This window comes from Ovis aries, chromosome 5 (genome assembly GCF_016772045.2).
Source record: "Ovis aries strain OAR_USU_Benz2616 breed Rambouillet chromosome 5, ARS-UI_Ramb_v3.0, whole genome shotgun sequence".
Lineage (NCBI taxonomy): Eukaryota > Metazoa > Chordata > Mammalia > Artiodactyla > Bovidae > Ovis > Ovis aries.
Genome location: NC_056058.1, coordinates 94,146,188 through 94,168,679, shown reverse-complemented (window position 1 = coordinate 94,168,679; position 22,492 = coordinate 94,146,188). Strand labels below are relative to the sequence as shown.

The 22,492-nt window shown below is 41.7% G+C and overlaps 2 protein-coding genes across 2 annotated transcripts in view; one reads left to right on the top strand and one right to left on the bottom strand.

Moving 5' to 3' along the window:
• Positions 1-11,540, top strand: part of LIX1 (limb and CNS expressed 1) — a 55,713-nt gene extending 44,173 nt beyond the window's left edge. Inside the window, exons 5-6 of the mRNA XM_027970526.3 lie at positions 5,857-5,934; positions 8,550-11,540. Coding sequence (XP_027826327.1) covers positions 5,857-5,934; positions 8,550-8,837 — 366 coding nt within the window. The 3' untranslated portion in view covers positions 8,838-11,540. The remainder of the gene's footprint in view (positions 1-5,856; positions 5,935-8,549) is intronic.
• Positions 11,483-22,492, bottom strand: part of LOC114114973 (2'-5'-oligoadenylate synthase 1-like) — a 28,763-nt gene continuing 17,753 nt past the window's right edge. The window contains exons 7-9 of the mRNA XM_027970641.3: positions 21,744-21,933; positions 18,412-18,621; positions 11,483-17,730 (exon numbers count right to left, since the gene is read on the bottom strand). Coding sequence (XP_027826442.2) covers positions 17,574-17,730; positions 18,412-18,621; positions 21,744-21,933 — 557 coding nt within the window. The 3' untranslated portion in view covers positions 11,483-17,573. The remainder of the gene's footprint in view (positions 17,731-18,411; positions 18,622-21,743; positions 21,934-22,492) is intronic.

The following is a 22,492-nucleotide window of genomic DNA, read 5'->3' as shown; positions in this document are numbered from 1 at the left end:
GCTCATAATGGGAATTGACCACAGGCCTGGGCTGTTTGCAGTCCACACAGCAATTCAGTCCCCGCGGTGGGTAATAGATGTGTGTTTGTATCTAGCTACGGATGACTATACAGCCTAAAGACAAGACTGGCGTCTCCTGACTGCCCTCGGGCTTTCCAGGGAGGGCATTAAGCAGGCAGAGCTCAGAAGAAACCTGATAGGTTTCTGCTTACCTTCACTTCGTGGGCGGGAGGCTGGGGTGCCTGTTTAAGGTAGCCTTGCCTCTCTCCGTAGAGAAAACTGCCTCTTGTTTGCAGGGGTGGGATGGCGGAGGCTCTAGCCACTGGGTCTTGTCAAGGTCAGATTCAAGGCAGACTTTGACTGAAGCTGGTTAATATATTTATTCTGAAGCCTAATGCAATCCAAAGATGAGCTGTTTATTTACATCTTTGCTAAATTCTCCAGGTTGCCTTTTAAAACCTCATCCCATAAACAAATTTCCTCTTAAATCCATTCTCTTGGGTGGGGAGATGGTGCCCACCTGCTTTTCAAGTTCTCCATTTACACTGTTTGTTTTTCTTATTCCTGATGAATCACAGAACCAAGCCAGTCTCCCAGACAGAGTTCCAGAGAGAAGCAGTGTTCATTTTCTCCCTGCGAAGTAGCTGGGAGGCCACACATTGTTTCTCGTAGGAGGCAACACCAGGAAGCTCTGTGAGGACAGACCCCTGTCGTTGGTTTAGATTTAATGATGACAACGTGAACCAGAAAAGCTGTAGAATGAAAGCTACAACTGCAGTGTTCCTAAAGAGAAGAAAACACAGGACTCAGTTCACCATTTGATTTCGGATTTACTTATGGGGGCTCCCTGTGGCTCAGACAGTAAAGAATCTGCCTGCAGTGCAGGAGACCCAGGTTCGATCTCTCGGTCAGGAAGATCCCCTGGAGAAGGAAATAGCTTTCCACTCCAGGAGTCTAGCCTGGAGAATTCCATGGATAGAGGAACCTGGTGGGCTACAGTCTATGGGTCACAAAGAGTCAGACACAACTGAGCAACTAATACTTGGTAAAGGGAACTGGCTACATAATTTATGGGGCCTGGTGCAAAATGAAAGTTTAAGCCTTTTGTCCAAAAATTGCTATGAATTTAAAGATAGCAAAGCACTAAACTAAGCTCAAAGCCTGTGTGACTGCACAGATCACAAGCTTGTGAAACTGCCCTAGTCCCTGAGACAAGATCCCCAGAACAGCCCAGACTAGGGTAAGAAGAGTCAAGCATTCAACTGGGGTACCAAATTTGAAGGAGCAACAAAAATTTCAGTAATCAAGGCAAATAATATTATAATGCAATACATTTAAAACTCAAACGTGCAAAAATCTATGACAAATGCAACATCCAAATTTTAAATAAAGATAAGATTTTAAATAAAAGACCCTGAACTTGTACGACTCACCTTAAGTCTTGCTTCACTCACCTGGCCCTAGTCTCAACCCCATCTCTAGGCCAGCTTCTTGTTTATCTGTAAGCCCATGTAGAGAAGCCAGGCTTCTATGTCAGCCTACATTACAAACACAGCTCAAAGACTGCAGTGAGGAAGAAGCAGGACAGATAGCTCACCAAACAGACTTCATTCAAAATGATGGGACTTCAACAAGTAGAAAACAAGGCTGAGAAGACCAGGCAGTGACGATTCATGGGAAAACTAGGAAGTGAGTCCTCACAGAAGCCCATAGCCACCCTCTCCTTGCCAGTCTTTCATAATGCAAGGATTTCCAATGGCATCAATGATAAGCACGCAAGGATTTCCTGGGGTTGAGCCAGGGTTCGCACAGCTTCAGGAAGATCTGAAGATAGCAAACTTGGTCAGTTCAGGTCAGTCCAGTTCAGTCGCTCAGTCCTGTCCGACCCTTTGTAACCTCATGGACTGCAGCACACTAGGTCTCCCTGTCTATCACCAACTCCAAACCAATGTCCATTGAGTCGGTGATGCCATCCAACCATCCCATCCTCTATCGTCCCCTTCTCCCGCCTTCAATCTTTCCCAGCATCAGGGTCTTTTCAAATGAGTCAGCTCTTCACATCAGGTGGCCAAAGTATTGGAGTTGCAGCTTCAACATCAGTCCTTCCAATGAATACTCAGGACTGATTTCCCTTAGGATGGATTGGTTGGGTCTCCTTGCAGTCCAAGGGACTCTCGAGAGTCTTCTCCAACACCACAGTTCAAAAGCATCAATTCTTGGTCATGTGATGGGAAATAAAGAAGTGGGACAGGGAGAATGTGGAAATATCTCAGTAGACTTCATATGACGATGGTAAGGTCTGTTATCTCCAGAGAGGAGGGCAAGCACTGCAGATCAGGACACAAAGTAAGAAGGTAGAAAGAAGGTTACCTTTCCTGGGGGATTTAGGAACAAGAGCCGCAGGGAAGAAGAGGCAGTTGTGTTACTGCAGGGGGAACAACTGCTTGATGATAGGATAGAAATTTAGACAAACCTGAGGGGATAAGGAGGATAATCCTCCTCCTGCAGGCGAAAACAGTCCAAGTCTCAGTGGGGAAGTTTTATAACAGGGGTAGGTTGCCAAGGGATATGAGAAAGATTTCCAGTTCTGTTCACAGAATTGTGGGTTCCACAGTGTTAGGAGGGTTGCTGAGTGACACAACAGAAATTTATCTGGATGTGGGGCTTGGCTCATAAATAAGAATGAAAGCTTAGAGGACATTGGAGGAAAAATATATTATGAAGGCGACAGTTATCAGAGGATGGAATTAAGAGCTCTGTTAGCAATAGGTTGTTTCTCAAACTGGGCCACACAGATGCAAGGACGATGCCAGGAGGGTTACTGAAGTCACAGAATAAACTCAATACCTCTTTCTGGGCTGTCAACATTACGTGAAGATCGCAGGATAAGGAAAGGAGTGGAGTGGCATTCATTTTCCGCTTTAAGGAAATGGACATACACAATAAAATGCAAAATTTAAGAGGAGTCTTACAATAAAATATGTGTCAATATTGTCCCTCCTGTAACACCATGGAGACTACTTCATATCAGAACCTAAAGAGCATTCCTATCCTCTTTTTTATGTCTGCAAAGCATTCGGTGAGTAGGCCTGAGGGTATAGCAAGGAGGGCAACACGAGTTTGCCTTCCTCAGCCACTGGGGTTATCTTGATAAAAGACACAGTGGTCGGATTAGATTATGGATTTGGTTGGGGAACAAAAGATTCTCACTTTCCCAAAGTAGCACAGTGATGTGGCAGAGTGGAAATCTGGATGGGGGCAGAGAGAAGTGGAGAGGAGTCATAAGAGGGGTGAGGTCCCCTGGCACTGGATCCAGGGCCCTGGGCAGACATGCGGTCAGTGTGTGGCTCAGCTGGTGTCTATGTTATATTTTAATTAATAGAAGCACATGGCTTTGCCCTTACCAAGGTCTCTGCTCTTGGGCTTCCCTGATGGCTCAGACAGTATCTGCCTGCAGTGTGGGAGACCCGAGTTTGATCCCTGGGTTGGGAACATCCCCTGGAGAAGGGAATGGCAACCCACTCCTGTGTTCTTGCCTGGAGAATTCCATGGACAGAGGAACGGCGGGTTACCGTCCATAGGGTCGCAAAGAGTCAGATACAACTGAGCGACTAACAATGTGTGTTCTTGTGGTGCTTACCACGTAGTAATACATACACAAAATCCTAAACCGAAAAGAAGAAAAGCATTACATTCTAAGGGCAGTTTAAACATGAGAATAGTGCTATTCAGACATGAGACATTTAGACATGAGAATATTTATTCTGATGATCTTATCTTTTTAAATTTTACCTCATAATTTTAAGGTAACTGTAATCTCAAACTGAGTTTATGTCTCCAGATTTCATAGTGAAAACGTTTTCCAGAGCAACCAGACATAAAGACAATAAAAGTCCGCTTTTTTTTTTTTGAATGGGCATAAGACATCTGTTCAAATGTTAAGCTTTCATAATTTGTCTCATGATCAGGAAGTTCCTTAACTGTATTGTTATTTTCCAATAGGTATGTGGCTGTGGTTTATACTCCCACTAATCCACTGTAGACGTTTCCCTGATCAAAAAAGAAAGAAAAAAAAAAATGTAGATAACTTCAATGGAAGACTGCTAATCCTAATCAGATTGGAAAAACAAAATCTTCAGTATGTTGAATACGTTAGCTTGATACTCAGTATCATGCAGGGAAAGGATGATGCTGACAGAAAGGCTAAATGCTGTGCTCAGCCCTGGCCGTTGGATGTGAAAACTGTGGGCGGCTTTAATGTCAGTTTCTGTAGTTATATGCTCCATTATATGCTCTATATTTATTTTTTTGCCTGAATTTTTTAAAATTTAAATTATTTTCATATGGCATACTGTCACATGGTTCAAAGCTCAAAAGGTACAAACGAGTGTCAGAGGAAAGTCTAGCTTCATTTTTCTCCCCAGAGGCGACTCATGTTCCCAGATTCTTTTGTATCTTGTCAGAAGTCTTCTAGGCATTTATAAGCAAATATTTATAGGCATCTTCTAATTCTTTTTTAATCAAATAGTAACACACAGTATATATGTTGGACACCTTGCTTTTAACAACACCTCACAGAGACTCTGCATTAGAACGAGAGAGCCTTCTCACCCTTTGTGATTGCGTTGTATTTGGTAGGATGACTGTGTTGTAAGGGAGAAAGAATCATTTTCTTTTTATTCTTCTGAATTCTTAGCCGAGACTCCTGTAATGAAAGACAGATTAGAAAGAGAAAAACATAAGTACGCCTCATGTATGTGTGAGAGATACCCAGGGAAAAATGAGGAGCTCCACAAGGTGGCTTAGAATTCAGGATTAAATACCATCTTACTACGGAAGGGAGAGGGGTATAGGCCTCTCGGGAAAGCGCATGTGAGCCTGCTCAGTTGCTCAGTCATGTCTGAATCTTTGCAGCCCATGGACTATAGCCCATCAGGCTCCACATGGGTCCTCTGCCCGTGGGATTCCCCAGGCAAGCATACTTGAACAGGCAGCCATTTCCTCCTCCAGGGAATCTTCCCGACCCAGGAATCGAACCTGTGTCTCTTAGGTCTCCTGCACTGGCAGAAAGATCCTTTACTGCTGAGCCACCAGGGAAGCCCCTCAGGAGAAAGGAGGTAATCTTTAAGATGAATTGATCCTTAGAAGAATAGATAGGAGATAAGATAGTGACAAAGTTTGGCTGAGCATGGAGTGGACTTCAGTTTCTACTTCTGTGATAAGAGTCAGTATACCCTGGTTGATGAAACTTCTGGAGAAAGGAGTTACAACAATTAAGTTCCTTTTGGAGGATCTGTCTTTTGGGAGATAAGGGGAGTTCAGAGAAAGCCTCTTCCTCTGTTTGCAGTTTTTTAAGTAGTCACAGCTCAAAATAATCAATATACCAAAGTTGCATATTTGGGGGTGCTATATTCTGCTACACTTCAGGATTTAACCATTCCTTTTTGTAACCATTTCATTTAAGCATTCCTTTAAAAATGAACATTTAAAATATTGCCAGTCTCAGGCAATTTTCTTTAAACTGATGCAATGAATTGCCTACACATTATTCGAAGATGTGCTGGTATATTTATATAACTTCCTGGGTGTAAAATTATTACAGCATATGTATTTACACTGTTGAGAGGTATTTGTCCATTATTTAATAGTTCATGCCAAATGTAGATAAAACAGAGGAGGGAAGGAAAAACGCTCCGGAAGCCTCTGACTGTGGTATTTGAAAAGTCTCAAAGTGTTCTGACAATACTGTATATTCCATTTTCCTGATATAGTTGGGAGTTAGAGTTTGGCAATCACTGAGGCACTTTCTTTCACATTTCTGCTTTGAGACTAATGACAAGCATTTGGGTTTTATAGGAGCTTATGACCATTTTCCAACTATTGCACTGGAACGGAAGCCTCAAAGCCCTTCGTGAAACAAAATGTTCCCGACAGGTGAGAGTTTTCCAATAAAAAGCAGGTTTGTGCTGTATGGCATCTCCCACTGAGGTTCCTTTATCTGAATTTTTCTCTGTTTAGTGCCTTGTTTATTAAAAGCAGAGGAGATATATATACTGTGCTTAGTCACTCCATTGTGTCCGACTCTTTGAGACCCTCTGGACTATAGCCCACCAGGTTCATCTGTCCATGGGATTCTCCAGGCAAGAATACTGGAGTGGGTTGCCATGCCCTTCTCCAGGGGATCTTCCCAACGCAGGGATCAAACCCAGATCTCCCTCATTGCAGACAGATACTTCACTGTCTGAGCCACCAGGGAAGTATACGTATACTAACGTGTAAATTTATGTGCATTTATGTGCACATAACTATATGTGCACTATATATAAGTGTACTGCTGCTGCTGCTGCTAAGTCGCTTCAGTCGTGTCCGACTCTGTGCGACCCCATAGATGGCAGCCCACCAGGCTCCCCTGTCCCTGGGATTCTCTAGGCAAGAACACTGGAGTGGGTTGCCATTTCCTTCTCCAATGCATGAAAGTGACAAGTGAAAGTGAAGTCGCTTAGTCGTGCCCGACCCTCAGCGACCCCATGGACTGCAGCCTTCCAGGCTCCTTCATCCATGGGATTTTCCAGGCAGGAGTACTGGAATGGGGTGCCATTGCCTTCTCCGATAAGTGTACTAACATATATATATGTATATATATATATATATATCTGATATCTCTATCTGATCTCTCTCTGATATATCCATCTAGATTTAGATCTAGATATATCAGTCCAGTTGCATCAGGGACTGACCACATACACACACTAAGAAGAATGTTGGCTGGCCATAGGACAGATTTAGACACCTGTACTGAACACTCCTGCTAGAATGGAGGGATCACTAAGACAGGCTTAGTTCCTGAGTCAGATATGCAACTACTCCATGCAGTGTGCCCCCTCCCACTCTTCAAGGCAGAAAGAAATGTGAGTCTGCACCGCCTCCAAACCTCCTGACCAAGAACAGGTAGTTATTTGTAGCAGGAAGATTCTTCTCACCCCCACCAAACATTCCCAGTGGGCAACAGAACTGATTATAAAGGTGGGAGACATGGTATTTCCATCACTTCAATTTTTTGTTTTTGTTTTCTATACCTTCAGTTTTTTGTTTTTTCAGTCACTTCAGTTTTGGGGTTTGGAAGTTTCTTCTTTATTTTTCAGAGACAGGGTTTCACTATTTCTTAGCTATCTATGAAAAGCATCCTGCCCCCTTTTTTGGTGGCAAAGGCAAACCCCCTCCCATTGTTCTCACCCTACTCAATGGTTCTCACCCTACTATCACTTAAGATTTATTCTTCCTTTGTCCCATTAGATTTTGAGGATAGTAGTTTATTTTTGAGAATTTGCTAACAGGAAGTTGTATGAGGAGCAAAGCCTCTACTAGTCGGCAAGATGAGGGGGGATGTAAAAGTTTTCCATGCACTGCTGCCCCAGGAGTTTTTAGTTGTTCTTTGCCTAGAAAGCCTGGCTTTCAAAATGTCAAAGATGGAAAAGAAATGAGTAGCTGACAATGGCTTTGGCTATTTTTTTCTTTTCCTTTGATTTCATAAAAAGCCTTTGAAACATGCCGAGTTGGTTACAAACACTTTTCCGTGATTGTTTTTAATTTGTTAAGGTCATAAATAAATACCATATGTTCTTGAAAATAAAAATAAGCAACGCATCCACTCCACAAGGTCTTCTTAAAGAGCGTTCATCAAACTTATACATGACATTAAGTGAATGGGCAAATTTTAAGCATGAGAATTGGAAGACAGTGATGAATTTTGCATTCTTTGCAGACAGTAAGAGACAATGCCCATAGTTACCATTATGATATCCATGATGATAATACCTATATTCCATAATTTTTAGGGTCCTTCCCATAGTTACTGTGAGCCATTTAGTCCGTCATCTTCCTTATGCTAACAACACAGCAGTTAGGAAGCTGACTCTCCTGGTGTCTAAGTCTTGTCCTGACTCAAAGCTTCCTGTTTTCTGCAGTAAAAGTAAAAGTGAAGTCGCTCAGTTGTGTCCGACTCTTTGCGACCCCATGGACACCAGGCTCCTCCGTCCATGGGGTTTTCTAGGCAAGAGCACTGGCGTGGGTTGCCGTTGCAGTGGCTGTGACCAAACCCAGTTCTTCCTGAATCTTCTGTGCAGTTGTTTCCCTCCACTTTGCCAAAGGAGCTAATGCTGGGCAGAAGGGTTATAAATAAATGAGGTAAAGCTCATACTAATTGTTGTAAGAATGTAGTTCCAAAGGAACATATATTTTCCAGTGAGGTTAGAGTTCTGTTCTGTGAACAATATTATGTCATTCCTGGTGGCAGTGCTTTGATTCAACCTGGAGTAACCTTTACTTTGGGTACCAACTTAAGTCATTTTGATCCTTTAAGAGGTGTGTCCTGGGGCTGGGCTTCAGTTCATGAACATCAGAGAGGCTTGGTTGTTGGTAGAACCCCCACGGGTGTTTGTGTGCTGGGGTTGGGGGTGGAGGCCTAGGAAACAAAGTGTCCAGAAGGCCACGAGCCCAGGTACTTTGGTTGCTCTTCACTGATGCTCTGGACCTCGTCTCTTGGTTCCCAGGAAGTCATCTCCTACTATTCCCAGTACTCCCTGGATGAGAAGATGCGCAGCCACATGGCGCTAGACTGGATCATGAAGGAGCGGGAGTCGCCGGGAATCCTCTCCCAAGAGCTGCGAATGGCCCTGAGGGAGCTGGAGGAAGCCAGGAAAGCAGGACAAGAACTACGGTTTTACAAAGAGAAGAAAGAGATCCTGAGTTTAGCCCTGACGCAGATCTACAGTGATCCTGATGCTTCTTCACCCAGTGATGACCAGCTGAGCCTCACGGCCCTTTGCGGCTATCACTAGCAAGACCAGGTCCCAGCTGCCCCCAAGGTGGGCAGAAGCCGGACTCTCCCATGAGGAAGCTCGTGGAGAGGTCTGGTCATCAGAGGCTTTAGCACTTCTAGTAAGGCGAAGGCGATAGTAATTCTCCTCACTTATTCCATGCGCAGTATCTCAAGAGTAGTAGGACCCTTATAGGACCCAGCGTCCCCCTCAATGCAATTTCCCCATCGCATTCTCAATAGTTCCACCTCAGGCCGAAAGGATGAAGATGGGATTGTTTGGAAAATATTTCCCAGGCCTGGCTTCAACCTGAAGCCTGGCTAACATGTGCCTTGCTGGATTACGTATGTTGTTTCAAAGAACCAGTGTAGCAACTCCGAAAAGAACACCAGCCAGGACTAGGGAAAGTAGCATGATAGCAATTAAAAAATACTTGGGATTAAAAAACAATATGGATTATTTTTTAAAATATCCAGGGGTCAGAGTTTCTTCTTAAGCTTTGTCAGTGGCAAGATCATTTACACTCCACTAGGTGTAACATAAAACTTCAGTGGGGATTCTATCTGGACATCCCACTATCAAAGATTTTGAAGTGGTAATGGTATGAAAATACTATATAAATGTAACGTGGCTTAAAATGTCATTATCATAATTTTTTTTAAAAAGCCCGCTCTTCCATATGGGGATTAATGTCACCCAGGATAGCATCCTCACTTGTTTTCCTCAAGAAGAATGAATATCCAGTTTTTGTGAGTCCTCTATCAGTCATGTGCATTTTTAACTTGAAAACAGATGAAGTGCTTAATTTCCATGTCTGCCACCTCAGTCATATATCTATAATGGGGACAGTTACTGGCATTTCTAAGATTAAAACATTTTGAAAAATCATTAGCACTTAACAGTACTTATATTTACATTTGATTTGTTTCTCCTGCATTAGAGAAAAGGAATTATTAATTGTCTTTGTTGTTGTTCAGGAACTTAAGCCACCAGTAGCTCAAACATAATGTCACTTTTCCGTTTAAATTACTGGACTCTTCTTTAAAGGACGGATAAAACATCGCCATCTCTCCTTTAAAATGGCTTGGGTCAATCAATTGATTAGAAAACCAAAAGCAAATACAAACCATTTTTTATGGTTCTTCGTCACTCACATCTAAGAGTGGTAGCAGTGCCCGTTTTAAACACTTATAAATAGTTCCTTAGTTTTAACATGGGATGGATTATCTTGCATTTACTCCAATGTCAAACTTAACAAAAACAGTTTTCTCAATTTTCAATAAGATTTCCTTTTTTTTTCCTGTTTAGGCAAATTCACATTAATTTTCATGAAAGCTGAAACCATTATAATTACACTAATGTTTACAAAAATGTGATAGTTGTAGCTTCATATCTAAATATCTACAGTGCTAATTGTCACTCCTTGAATCCCCAAGAAACTGTATACTGAGCATGTATTTTGGAAGTAGCCTTATTAATAAAAATTAACTTCACACATCATATTTCTCACCCCAGGGAAAAATTTAGCTATATACCTTCCCTACTCAAATCTCTTGCAGAGGTAATACTATATAATATTAGATACATTTCATTTAAAATATTCATTTAACAACAACAAAAAAAAAATCACACCCCTCCCCATAATGAGGCTAAATGTCGCCTAGAAGAAATTCCCAAATAGAAATTAGAATGTCTGTAAATGAATACATTTTAAAGTTAAATCACTTCCTATTTAAAGCAATATTTTCAAGAAGTCATTACTCTTTATCATTTCAGAAAAGCTACAGCTTCCCATGTTAGGCGTGATGAAAAGTAGGTACGTCTGTATTGCATTTGCAGTCTTTAACAATGACCACCTCAGGCCGACACTATCTAACTAGATACAGGAACAGGAATCTGCTAGAAAATATTAAGTGTAGTCTCTGCCTGGCAGTTAGAAAAACTGTACGCATTCCGTACACTGGAAGCGGAGGCTCTGGCTTGGCCGCTATCAACTTTTCCTGGCTGGTCAAAACTGCCCACTCTTCCCGCCATGGTGTGGGAGTTTCAGCAAAATAAGCAAAGGTCAGAATCTTTCCCACTGCCTTTAATGTTTACTTATCACAAATTAGTATCAGCTAAGACCTAATGTCTGTTGGTATATCACATAAACATCTGTAATTCTGGCTTTGAGACTAGCAGGGTTAAAGAGCAAAGTAGACTATTATTATTCATTTTCTATATCTTGTTCTCAGTAACACACTGGGTTGAATGGGCCTGGAGTGGAGGATTCTCTACTTAAATATAGAGAACCCTGGGTTCTAACATTTTGTGGTTACAAATTCTTTGAGAATCTGATAGAAGTTATGAACCTTATCCTAGGAAAACTGAATGAAACAGTTATATTCAAAACTACACAGACTGTTTCAGAGTGTATGTGAACCTCCCCCAAATCCATACATTGCTCTGTTGAAAGGACCCCCAGTTTAGAACTCTTAATTTTCGCATATCTACTTGCTCCAACCTAACTCAGACATAGTCCCATGAACCTATCTCTGAGACAAATGTCATCATCCTTAAATACAGAATTGCACTGATTTGTGACAAGAGATAGTTTAATTTTCACAAAACCCAAATACCCCAGATTGTTATGAAAAAAACCGCTTAAAGCAAATTAGTCACTTAACTTGTATGAACACATCAGAATATCACAGATTTAATAAAGTCATTTTCCTCTAATGATCAGAATTTGGTTGTCCATTTGTTCAATATGTTTGCTGTTACATTCATTCACCTATTTCTAGAAAAGGAAAAGAATCAAGCCATAGATATTCTTGAAATGCTGTACCTACATCAACGATAAATCTGATCAGCTAGGTCTCAGGAACACAAGAAAGAAAATATAAAAGCTTAACACCTTTCAATTTCTTTAGAGAAAGTTTCTGATATCAGGAGCACTGCTGTAGTTGACTTTATCTCTGAAATGCTTTAGAAGGTTCTCAGTTATGTCATGCCATGCCTTTCTTTATTGCCAAACGACAAAAGAAGTCAGACTAAGAATATTTTTATTACCCTTGACTATGTTTACAGGTGAAGACTATTTAAGACATTAGCTCTTGTATATTGCTGATTTTTGTTTTGTTTTGTTTTACCTCGAAGAAATGCAAAACTCAAGATTTCTTCTATGGTGTCCACCATGTTAAAGGGTGAATATTAAGATTATTTTTAGCCAGGGATCCAGGGAAATGAAAATTATTTTTCCTTCCCCAGTAGTTCTCAACTTTGGCTCACATTAGAAATATTCAAGGAGATTTAATAGATCCTAGCTATTCAGACTGGAGAAGACAATGGCAACCCACTCCAGTACTCTTGCCTGGAAAATCCCATGGACGGAGGAGCCTGGTGGCCTTCAGTCCATGGGGTCACGAAGAATCAGACACTACTGAGCGACTTCACATTCACTTTCCACTTTCATGTGTTGGAGAAGGAAATGGAAACCCACTCCAGTGTTCTTGCCTGAAGAATCCCAGGGACGGGGGAGCCTGGTGGGCTGCCGTCTATAGGGTTGTACCCAGTGGGACACAACTGAAGCAACTTAGCAGCAGCAGCAGCAGCAGCTATTCAGACTATCCCCAGATCAATGAAAGTGGGATCTCTGGAAGTGGGACCCAGCCATCAGTATTTTTCAGAGGTCCCAGGTAGTCCCAGTGTGCAATAAGTTTGAGAACCATGGTTCTACCCAGGAAGTTCTGGCTTAAAGGCCTGCGGCCTAACTAGTGGGAGCTGTTACTTAACTTGGCACTGGCCCCAAATTAAAAACATTGAACTCTTCTGATCTAGGTAGGAGCAAAACCTTTTGCTTGAGCAAGAGGCTTTCCTGGAGCCCAGAACTAAAGCAAGGGCAAATATGTGCTCACACACACACACCCCTTATCTTAGCAGGAGAGCCAGACTTTGTTCCAGGTCCAGGATTTTTCTCAAATATGCTGTACAAACTACCTGTACCAGAATCATCCTTTAAAAATACAAGTTCCTGGTCCACGCCCAGACCTGCTAACCAAATTCCAGGAGAGAGTCTGGATTATTTACCATTTCACCAGGTTTTCTGATCACATGTCAATTTGAAGAGCTACTTCTTTAGTAGGCAGCACAGCCTTGGCCTAACATAATCAGCCTCTTGGTGGACAGTACAGAAAGGAATAAAGGAGGATAGGGGAGGTTGCCTCTTCACTCTCCTGGAGCTACAGAGAAGCAGAAGGGCTAGCTGCCTTTTCTCTCCCAAAAGAGTAGCTCCCACTCTTTTTATAACTTTGGCTCCAACATTTGGAATTAGCTTTAATCTCTTTACTGGAAACCGTGAAAATCTTCTATTAGCTTATGGTTAACGTCATTTCTTTAAACCTCACCCAACCTGGTAGCACATTCTCTCTTGGTGCAAAGTAAGTTGTGGGAAAGGGAAGCAGAAGTTCTTCCTGAGAGCTGAGTGATCGTTGGTTCCCAAGTGAAAGTCCTGGATTGCTCTCTATTTATAGGCAGTTCCCAATTTTAGCAGCAAGCATGTTTCACAAGTCCATTTGTAATTCAGTTGTTCAGTCCTAACGATGCATTTTTCCACAGGAGCAAGGTCATAAATGATGGCAAGTTTCCCAGATGAGCCTATGTAAACAAATATATATATGCAGTATGCACGCATGCTAAGTCGTGTCCGACTCCTTGCGACCCCATGGACTGTAGCCCACCAGGCTTCTCTGTCCATAGGATTTCCCAAGCAAGAACACTGGGGGATCTTCCCAAGCTAGGGATCAAACCTGTGTTTCTTGCATCTCCTGCATCAGCAGGCAGATTCTTTACCAACTGTGCCACCTGGGAAACCCCATATAAACAACAGGGTAACTTACAAATGAATCTATGGGACACAATATGGCTCTAGGTTGTAGGCAGGGAAGAGCAGAATAAGGGAGACAGCTGTGGGTCTCAGGCATATTACTGAAGACCTCCCTAGGGCATACGTCTTCATCTCAAACTGGTTCTCCAGAAAGTCCCTTCGTTTTCTCTTTGCTCCCCACCCCCACCCCAAGATTAGTTGGACAATACCCCACCCCTTGCCATCACGTGTTCCTTCTTCTGATCACAGCTTCTTCTACTTGCTGACTTACTGAAGAAGTGCTTTCCTTCCTGCCTATCCCACAAACACTTTGAAAATTTCTAACAACTGGCATCCCTAGAAATAGGAACATTGGATGACCTAAAAATGGCAGCTACTAAGCCTCCATGCAGGTCCTGCAGAGAAAGACACAGGCACTGGACGTGGAGCTGCACTCTCCCACCCCTACGCTCTCGTACTTCCTTGGTGTCCTCAGTGGACGCCCCCACAGCATTGCCCCACCCTGAGCACGGATGCCCCATAGCTAGCCAGTGATCCTGGGTAATCTGGCTCAAAACTGCCAACTGGACTGATCAGTCCATCCCCCTCAAGAAAGGGGGACCAAGAAACATGAAAGGAATTTGGCAGTTCGAGATGGGAGCTCAAATTGGAAGAGTCAGGTTGATGAGTGCTGGGCAAGTTGAAAGGATGAGGAAGAAGGAATGGTGCGTCAGCAGAGGAAGCTGGTCAGTAGGACGAGAATAAGATGGTCAGTGCAGACAGCAAAAAGAGACAGAATCACAAGTTGAAGGCGAGACTATGAGGCCCACGAGGAAACAGGAAGAGCGGCCGGCCCACCCCCCCTGCAGTAAATTCGCTTCCTCTTTATCTGACTAGATCAACACTTTGCAACCAAAGAAATCTCACCTGACTAATTTCAGAGCAAGAAGACTCTAGATTTACCTGGACTTTTCCTCCTGAGAAGAAACCAAGAAAACCGACATGAGGCAAAACGATAGAAATAGAAGCGACAGAAATGCTGCTGAGGAAATTAGACTGAGGACTGGCCAGACAGTTAGGTTTCTGCCCACTCATTGCCCTTCCCCTCCAATGTAAGCTCTCACACCAGTCAGGAGTCCTTCCCAAATCTGCAACAAATGTACGTATTATGTGCTAACCCTCGTGTTTTTCCTCCCCTTCACAGAAATTCCTGTGTTCTCATGTTCCACAGGAACAGAGGGAAATAGAATTCTATGTTTACAGGTAGAATTCATAATCTCAAATAAATGTTGCATCTTTAAAAATTAATCACCTTGGGAAACTAATAACGTAATTTGACAATGCTCAAGAGTGCTGTCTTTGCCAAAGACATTTCTGTCACGAACGCCTCTGTGGGAACAGCCTCTAAGTCCATGTAAGCAAAGGAAGAAAATCAGTTTCTTTTGTCAGCAGAAAGCACCTTACCATCCTGAACAGACTAGTTTATTTCAGTATCTCAACTATTAGTCCTAATACTTAGCAGGTAGTAAGTATAGTTGAATCCGAATTTCTACTCAAGGAACATTCAGTGACTGTTTGTCATCATACTTGGTGCCTTCCTTACTCCTTGCTTGATCAGTTAATTCCTTCATCAGACCTGGCTTTGATCTACGGGATTAGTTAGTGATCACTCACTAATTAGTCAGGATTACCCAGTGGCTCAGCAATAAAGGATCCACCTGCAAAGCAGGAGACACAGGTCCGATCCCTGAGTGGGGAAGATCCCCTGGAGGAGGGCATGGCAACCCTCTGCAGTATTCTTGCCTGGTGAATCCCATGGACAGAGGAGCCTGGCAGGCTACAGTCCACGGGGTCGCAAGGAGTTGGACACAACTGAAGATACTTAGCATGCACACGTGCAGCAAGGCAAACCCAAAAAAACCCTACTAGCCAAAAGGGGAGTCCATTGGCTGAAAAGGGGGAGTTTATTGACACAAACAAGTCCTGGGACAGTGTTTACACCAAGTACGTCTGGATCCCAGAGCATAAATCAGTACTTGACCTCTCGCTGTACAGATGTGAGATGTGTACATGTGTACTGTGCAGGTGTGAACATGTGTGCACACTCATTTGTGTCACTACTCGTTTCTCAAATCTCCTTTCTTTTGTGTTGGCTCCATTTTAGCAAGGCTCTCTCCCCTTGGAGCAGCAAGATGGTAGCCAGCAGTTTCATCCTCACACCAGAGCAGAGTGAGCCATTCTCTTCCCGGCAGTGGTGAATCCAGAACTGAGGGCCACAGGGGCGTTTCTGTTGACTCAGTCACCCAAGTCTCAGGTCCCCCCACCTGAACTAGTGATAAAGCTGTCCCATCTCCATGACCTGGACCAGGCTGGGGAGCCATCGTCACCTCAGTCAAATATGGGTTCAGATAGGAACACAGGGGAAAATGTGGCCATTTCCTAGGACACTTTTGAAACTGCTTCTCCTCAAGAGACTTCAGAGACAGAGTGAATAATAGAAGAAATGCTGTCTCTCCGACTACTGGTTGGGGAACAGGATTCTGGGTAGACCAGATGTTCATTCTGAATACATTTGTACCATTTCCAAAAATCCAATTCACTCTCAAAGGACAACTTTTGTCACCATTAAGGATGTTCAAAAGAACGCTTTCCCCCTGGAGGGGAAATCTAAAAGTGTTTCCAGGCCAATCACAGCACCGCCATAAGCACATAGGCTCTCTGAGGACTGGCCTGAGGGAATGGTGCTCATGTGTATGCAAAGAGCTCTGCCGTGTGGAGAGGCCTAATCACTGGCATTACTCTGCAGTCACACTTCATATATCTTCAGCGCTGATGAATTGTTGCTATGCTGGGGAGTCAGGAAACTTCCTCTGGTCTATTTCTGGTGGGCCCTGGCTTTCATTATCAGTGGCTGCTAATGCTTTTAATAAAAAAGAAAACAGTGGATCCCAACAATGAAAAACAGTTGTGGCAAAACTGGACAGCGCAATAGCCCGGAGGGTTTGCTTGCCCAACTCATGGTTGAGCACTATGTGACCTTAAGTACGGCTCCACTCTGACCCGGGAGTTACGATGCAGGTAGCCATAAAATGCTTTTGGAAACAATTCATTCTGAGGCAATCCCTTGTGTATCTCTCAGATATTTCCATATTTCCATGTAGTCATTAGCTAGATGATGTCTGGAAGTAAATAGACAGTACTTAGTGTGAGCAGATTTTCATAGTGAAAATTCTGAAAATGCAGGTGACCCAGGGAAGTACCTGGTTGTCAGAACTGAAACGTTAACAGGAGTGACTTCCCTGGTAGTCCAGGGGTTAAAAATCTGCCTTCCAATACAGGGGACTCGGGTTGGATCCCTGGTCAGGGAACTAAGATCCTACATGCCACAGGGCAACTAAGCCCCCATGCCACAACTACAGAGCCTGCATGCTGCAAAAAAGATCCCTCATGCCACCACTAAGACTGATGCAGCCAAATAAATAAAAATAAAGTATTAAAAAAGAAAAGTCAACCTGAAACTTTAATGAACTAAAACTAAAAAATGGGAGCTATTTTACCCTTTCAGTTAATCCTCTCTCAGTGGATCTGGGGATTTTATTTATTTGTTTACTGTCGACACTTGTTTTTTTTTGTTTGTTTGTTTTTGTTTTTTAATGTTTTCTGGTCACAAGGCCACCAAAGCAAGTGAATCCAAAAAATGGGGGAGGGGAATTCAATTCTCTCAAAGGCTGAAGCAGATCCCCTTTATCTTAAGCGATGTTTATTAAAGATTGGGTACACTAAAGTGGTGAATTAAATTTAGACAATTTTCTTCACATTGCTTTTCATCCAGAGTGTTCTGCTTGGCAATATGTTTTGAACCCTTTTTATTTCTCCATAGAAATGCAAGCACAGTAAGGAGCTCCTCACCCAGTTTACCAGGCATCTGTGAAAAGCCAGGGGGGCTCAGCTCTCACTCCGCTGAAGAGAGGCTTCCGTAAGCTGAGTTTCGCCACATGGGCAACTTCATCCCAGGCATTGCAGGTGTCACACACGTTGACAGTAGGATTTACAGGGTCTAAAATGAATGGCCTAAAACAAAGCAAAACAAACCTCCCACTCTCCATTTCCAAACCAGTTTCAATTTGCCGGATGGTTGCGCTCTGTGCTTACAGTTGTGTCCGACTCTTTGCAACCCCATGGACTGCAACCCACCAGGCTCTTCTGTCCATGGGATTCTCCGGGCAAGAATCCTAGAGTGGGTTGCCATGCCCTTCTCCAGGGGATCTTCCCAACTCAGGGACTGAACCCAGGTCTCCTGAGTTGCAGGTGGATTCTTTACCGTCTGAACCACCAGAGACGCCATATTTGTAGAAGAGGGGAAGGCTGGAGTTAAAGATGGAATTCTGTTAAGAAAAGGAATCTCCAGGAACCATGGGAGGACCAGCCATGCCTGTTGGAATCCCACCAACCCGGACTCCTACTCATTTTCCCTTCCCAACTGAGGAAGCCTGTCCTCCCTGGATTAGGTCTTCCATTTCCACTGCACTTGCTGTCTATAACCACATTCTATTCGTTTTGCTCAAATTCCTCTTAATTCGCACTTTAGAATTAAAGTTCTGTGAGAAGCAATTAAAGGAAATGACTTTGTAGTAATCAGGGCCGTCTCATTTACACTGAATCCCATTAAAGCTACTCTTTGCTCCAGACTTCCTTCCTTGATGACAAACCCATTTCCTATGTCCTAAGAGGGTAGGGAAGATAAATAGTTACCTTGTGCGCTTCTGGTTAACTTTTACAAAAATGGGGAACGTGCGATGATAGTGTCTGTGCCAAACCACGTCGATAGCTGCATATTGAACCAGAAGTTTGAGGACTGCCCTCATTCCCTGCACCAGGCTGAAGGAGAGGGGCTTCTCCGCCTGTTCCCAGATGTATATGGTGAGGAGCTCCACTGTGTAAGAGGAGGGAAGTCTCCGAAACCTAGACACAGAATGAACCCAGAAAGTGAAGACAAGTTTATTCAGTTATCAGAAAAATCCCAGCTCTAAAGGCAATTAACAGAGGAAGAAATTTCATTCTCAATCTCACTACTTAGCAAATAATAACAACATTTCCATCAATCTGATTGGCAAAAAGCAGGAATTATAATATCCAACATTGGTGGGTTTGTGAGGAGATGGAACACTCTATAGGTGAGACTCTAAATTAATAAAGTATTTTTTGGAGTCAATTCTATTAAAATTTGACTTGTTCCATCCTATTGACCTAGCATTTTTCACTTCGATGAATTCACTCTGTAGAAACATCTACCAGTACTCAAAGACAGATATAAACAAAAGTATGTTTTTTATTTTATTGTTTGAAATAGTAAATATTGGAATGTTCATCAGTAGGGAACTAATTAGATGATTTCATGGTACATGTCCTACTGCGCCGTCCAAGATGGCAGCCCCCAGCCATATGTGAATATAAGCATTTGACATGTGGCTAGTTTAAGTATATACTATATTTTCAAGAAATATAAAGAAAGTAAAATATGTGAGTAATTTTTTCATTGATTTCATATTATAAAGATAACATTTTGAATATACTGGGTAAATATTAAAATTACTTTTGCCTATTACTTTTTACCTTTTTAATGTGGCTACTAGAATATATCATATTGTATATGAGGCTCAAATTTGAACTTCACATTCTATTTTAGACAGTGTTGTCCTGTACAAGAAGCAAGGTAGCTCACAATGTACAGATCTAAAGATACAATATAGATTAACCGAAAAAAATTTAAAACAATAAACAGCAAATACATTTTAAAAAATTAAGCATACACAAAAAACAAACTTGGAGAATATGCTCTAAACACATTGTTGGGAGTTGGGGATTGAGGATGAAGAAAGAAACGTGTTTGCTTTTTTTACATTAAGTCTTTTAAATTGTAGTTTATGTATCAGGGGAAAAAATGAAAGTTGATAAACAAACTTGGGAGGAAAAGAGGAACAAATCCAACATGAGAATTTTAGGATTTCATGGTGGTTGATATCCAAATATGTGTTTTTACTGCATTGGCATCCATTAGTCGTAGAAATATCTTTTGATGATATATTGCAAAATTATGCAATTTTTTTCCTCTAATAGAATTTAGGGGAAACAGAGTCACATTTTCCTACTATTACATTAAATGTTTGTTTTTACCTCAATGAAGGAAACAGAAAAACTAAAAGTAGACAAAATCTCTTGTCCTGGTAATGAATAGTGAACCATTTCAGTGATTTCAGATGACCAGTAGCTCAGTTCCTGTGATTTTCCCTCAGGGGTTGTCAACGATGAACACAAGACTTAAAATCCATTTCTACTGATGCTCCCAAATGCCCAAAGTAAATCATGGTTGAAAGTTACTCAAGCAGGAGATGTTCTTCACATTTTATGGAAGAAAATATAGTTGAGCTTGGGGGAGACTTAATAAGCATTGAACTACCTTACTTCACATTTTTATACCATTATTACATATATATTTATATAGCTCTGATATGTGTTCATATTATTTTGTATCCTGTTTTAGTCATTTGAAATTGTTTCATGTAAATGTTTCCACGTTTCCCAAACTTTTCTTGGATAGTAGTTCATCAAAATTATATGACAAATTTACTTGCACTTCAGGGGAATTTTCCTTCCCAATTTTCACTGTCTTTAGTGGCAGTATTCTGAGTATGCTTATACAAATTACTTTTTCTATGTGATTTATGTTCTGTAAGGGTAGTTCATCTAAGCATTTCTGATCTCTCTTTTTAAAATCTTTATTTTGTATAAACTTTTTAAATGATATTTTAATACAAATGGCCTCAATTCTTCTTTTAAAACCAAATAATAAGAAATATTTTTTTTTTTACTTCTGAATTTTACCTTTTTTTCCTTTTTAACTCAGAGGGGAATTAAGTTGACAAATGGTTCAAATATTTTAAAATCCTTAACACATAATAAATACTTAATACACATTGCCAGATTACTTTCCCAAAATAGAAAACCAATTATCGTATTGGAACATATGTGGTCCAAATTCCCCACAATACCACCTTTTTAAGTCTTAGAATGATTTTGCTGTTACATTAATAGATAAGTTTCTTCTTGCTTTCCACTACCAAAAATAAATCTGTTAGATTTCAAAACCAGGCTTGTCATCTGACCAAGAATCTCCTCAAGGTATGAAGGTTTATTTCTTTTTTTCCTGTTTTCACTAGTTTTTTTCTATTTTCACTAGTAAATTTTTACTCAACCAAAAGAGAAAAAAATATATAGGATGGTTAGAGATGCATAGAGATAGGCAGTAACTACACAGGAGCAATGTATGTTTTAACAAACCGCCTAATGTTATCATCAATATTAAACAGAGAAACATACAAAGAGTAAACAGCGTGCGTGATTCAGATGAACAAATCAAGATTGTTAACAACTTCATATAAAGATGAAGATTTATTCCATGTAGAAAATGGCCATATATAAATATGTTATAATAAACTCTCTGTCTCTGCTGCCAAATGGAGAATTCATACAACTATATTCTAGCTGTTTTTCAAAAGTTTATCTTAAAGTACTTAAAACCAGTATCTGAGTCTCCCTCACATCCCTTTACTATACATTAGAGTCTGTTGCTACCAAAGTGAGGGGAAAAGTCTATAACAGCCACATCATCAGCTTTGGAGGCAGCCCGTCTCCACAGAGGACACCTCTGCTCTGTTAGAATCGGCTGCAGGGGAAGGCACACCAAGTGTGAACACTGAGGGACGCGTGCGGATCATGCTAACGGTTTCCCTTTTCCTTTCCTGTGCCTTCCTTCCTTGCAGCAACCCATTTGCTTATGCCACTGAATATTTTGGTTTCTGTTTTTTGGTTTCTACCAAATCGTTATGTTATACCTGGAATAATAGAAGACAGATGTTCCATATTTTATAACAACCCTCATTCTCTCTCTTTCCTTTCTCTCCGTCTCTTTCCCTCTCTACTCGTATGCGCTCTGCCTACCAAAGGAAGACGTGGGACCTGAAAGAGCAGAGAAAAGGGATGTGAAAATCGAAAGGCTCATGGGTACCCGTGTGCTGGTTACATACTTGTTCTCTTCGGTGGGGCTGGCAAATGATGTCTTGAGCCAATGTATCATTAAACGAATGAGCTCCTTCACCCTTACGACAGAGGCCTTGACGAAATCCACTTGGTATTGCAGGAGGGCCAAGGCACACAGCTGGGCCTCGTCACCGTCCTTACAGAGGTGTAGCTTGCGGTAAAGGTGAAGTTTTAAATCTGTTAACACCAGGGAACAAAGACAACCTTGAGACTTTCTCCCTCTCCTGGCTTCCCGCGGTACCAACGAGCTATGTTACTCTGATTAGTTAGAACTTCAGCATTTGGAACAAAACCATTTCTGTTATTTAGGAGAGTTATCACAGTTTACCCAAGTGAGTCAAAGAGAAAACTCTGACATTATGGTGCCGGAGCAGTTCAAACGGAGCAAATCTTTCTCATCCAAGCAGGAAATTTTTCTATCAGCAGAGAAAGTTTATTTCTCAGAAGCAAATTTCATTACCGTTTGCAAATATCATCCAGCATATAAACTAAATACCATCATGCTCTGTGCACAAGAACCTATACAATCTCTTCTGTTTAATTATCTAAGTGGTTATTATCTGTATATATATTTTCAGAAGAGAGTCTACTACCTGGACACTTGAAGGAGTTGATTATATTTACAAAAATAAAGATGGCTTTAAAAGATGCCTTTCAGTCACATTGAAAACAATCGATGGCAGTTAGCACTACATTAATGAGAGAGGAAGATGAGGTTAAATACCAAGCATGAGCA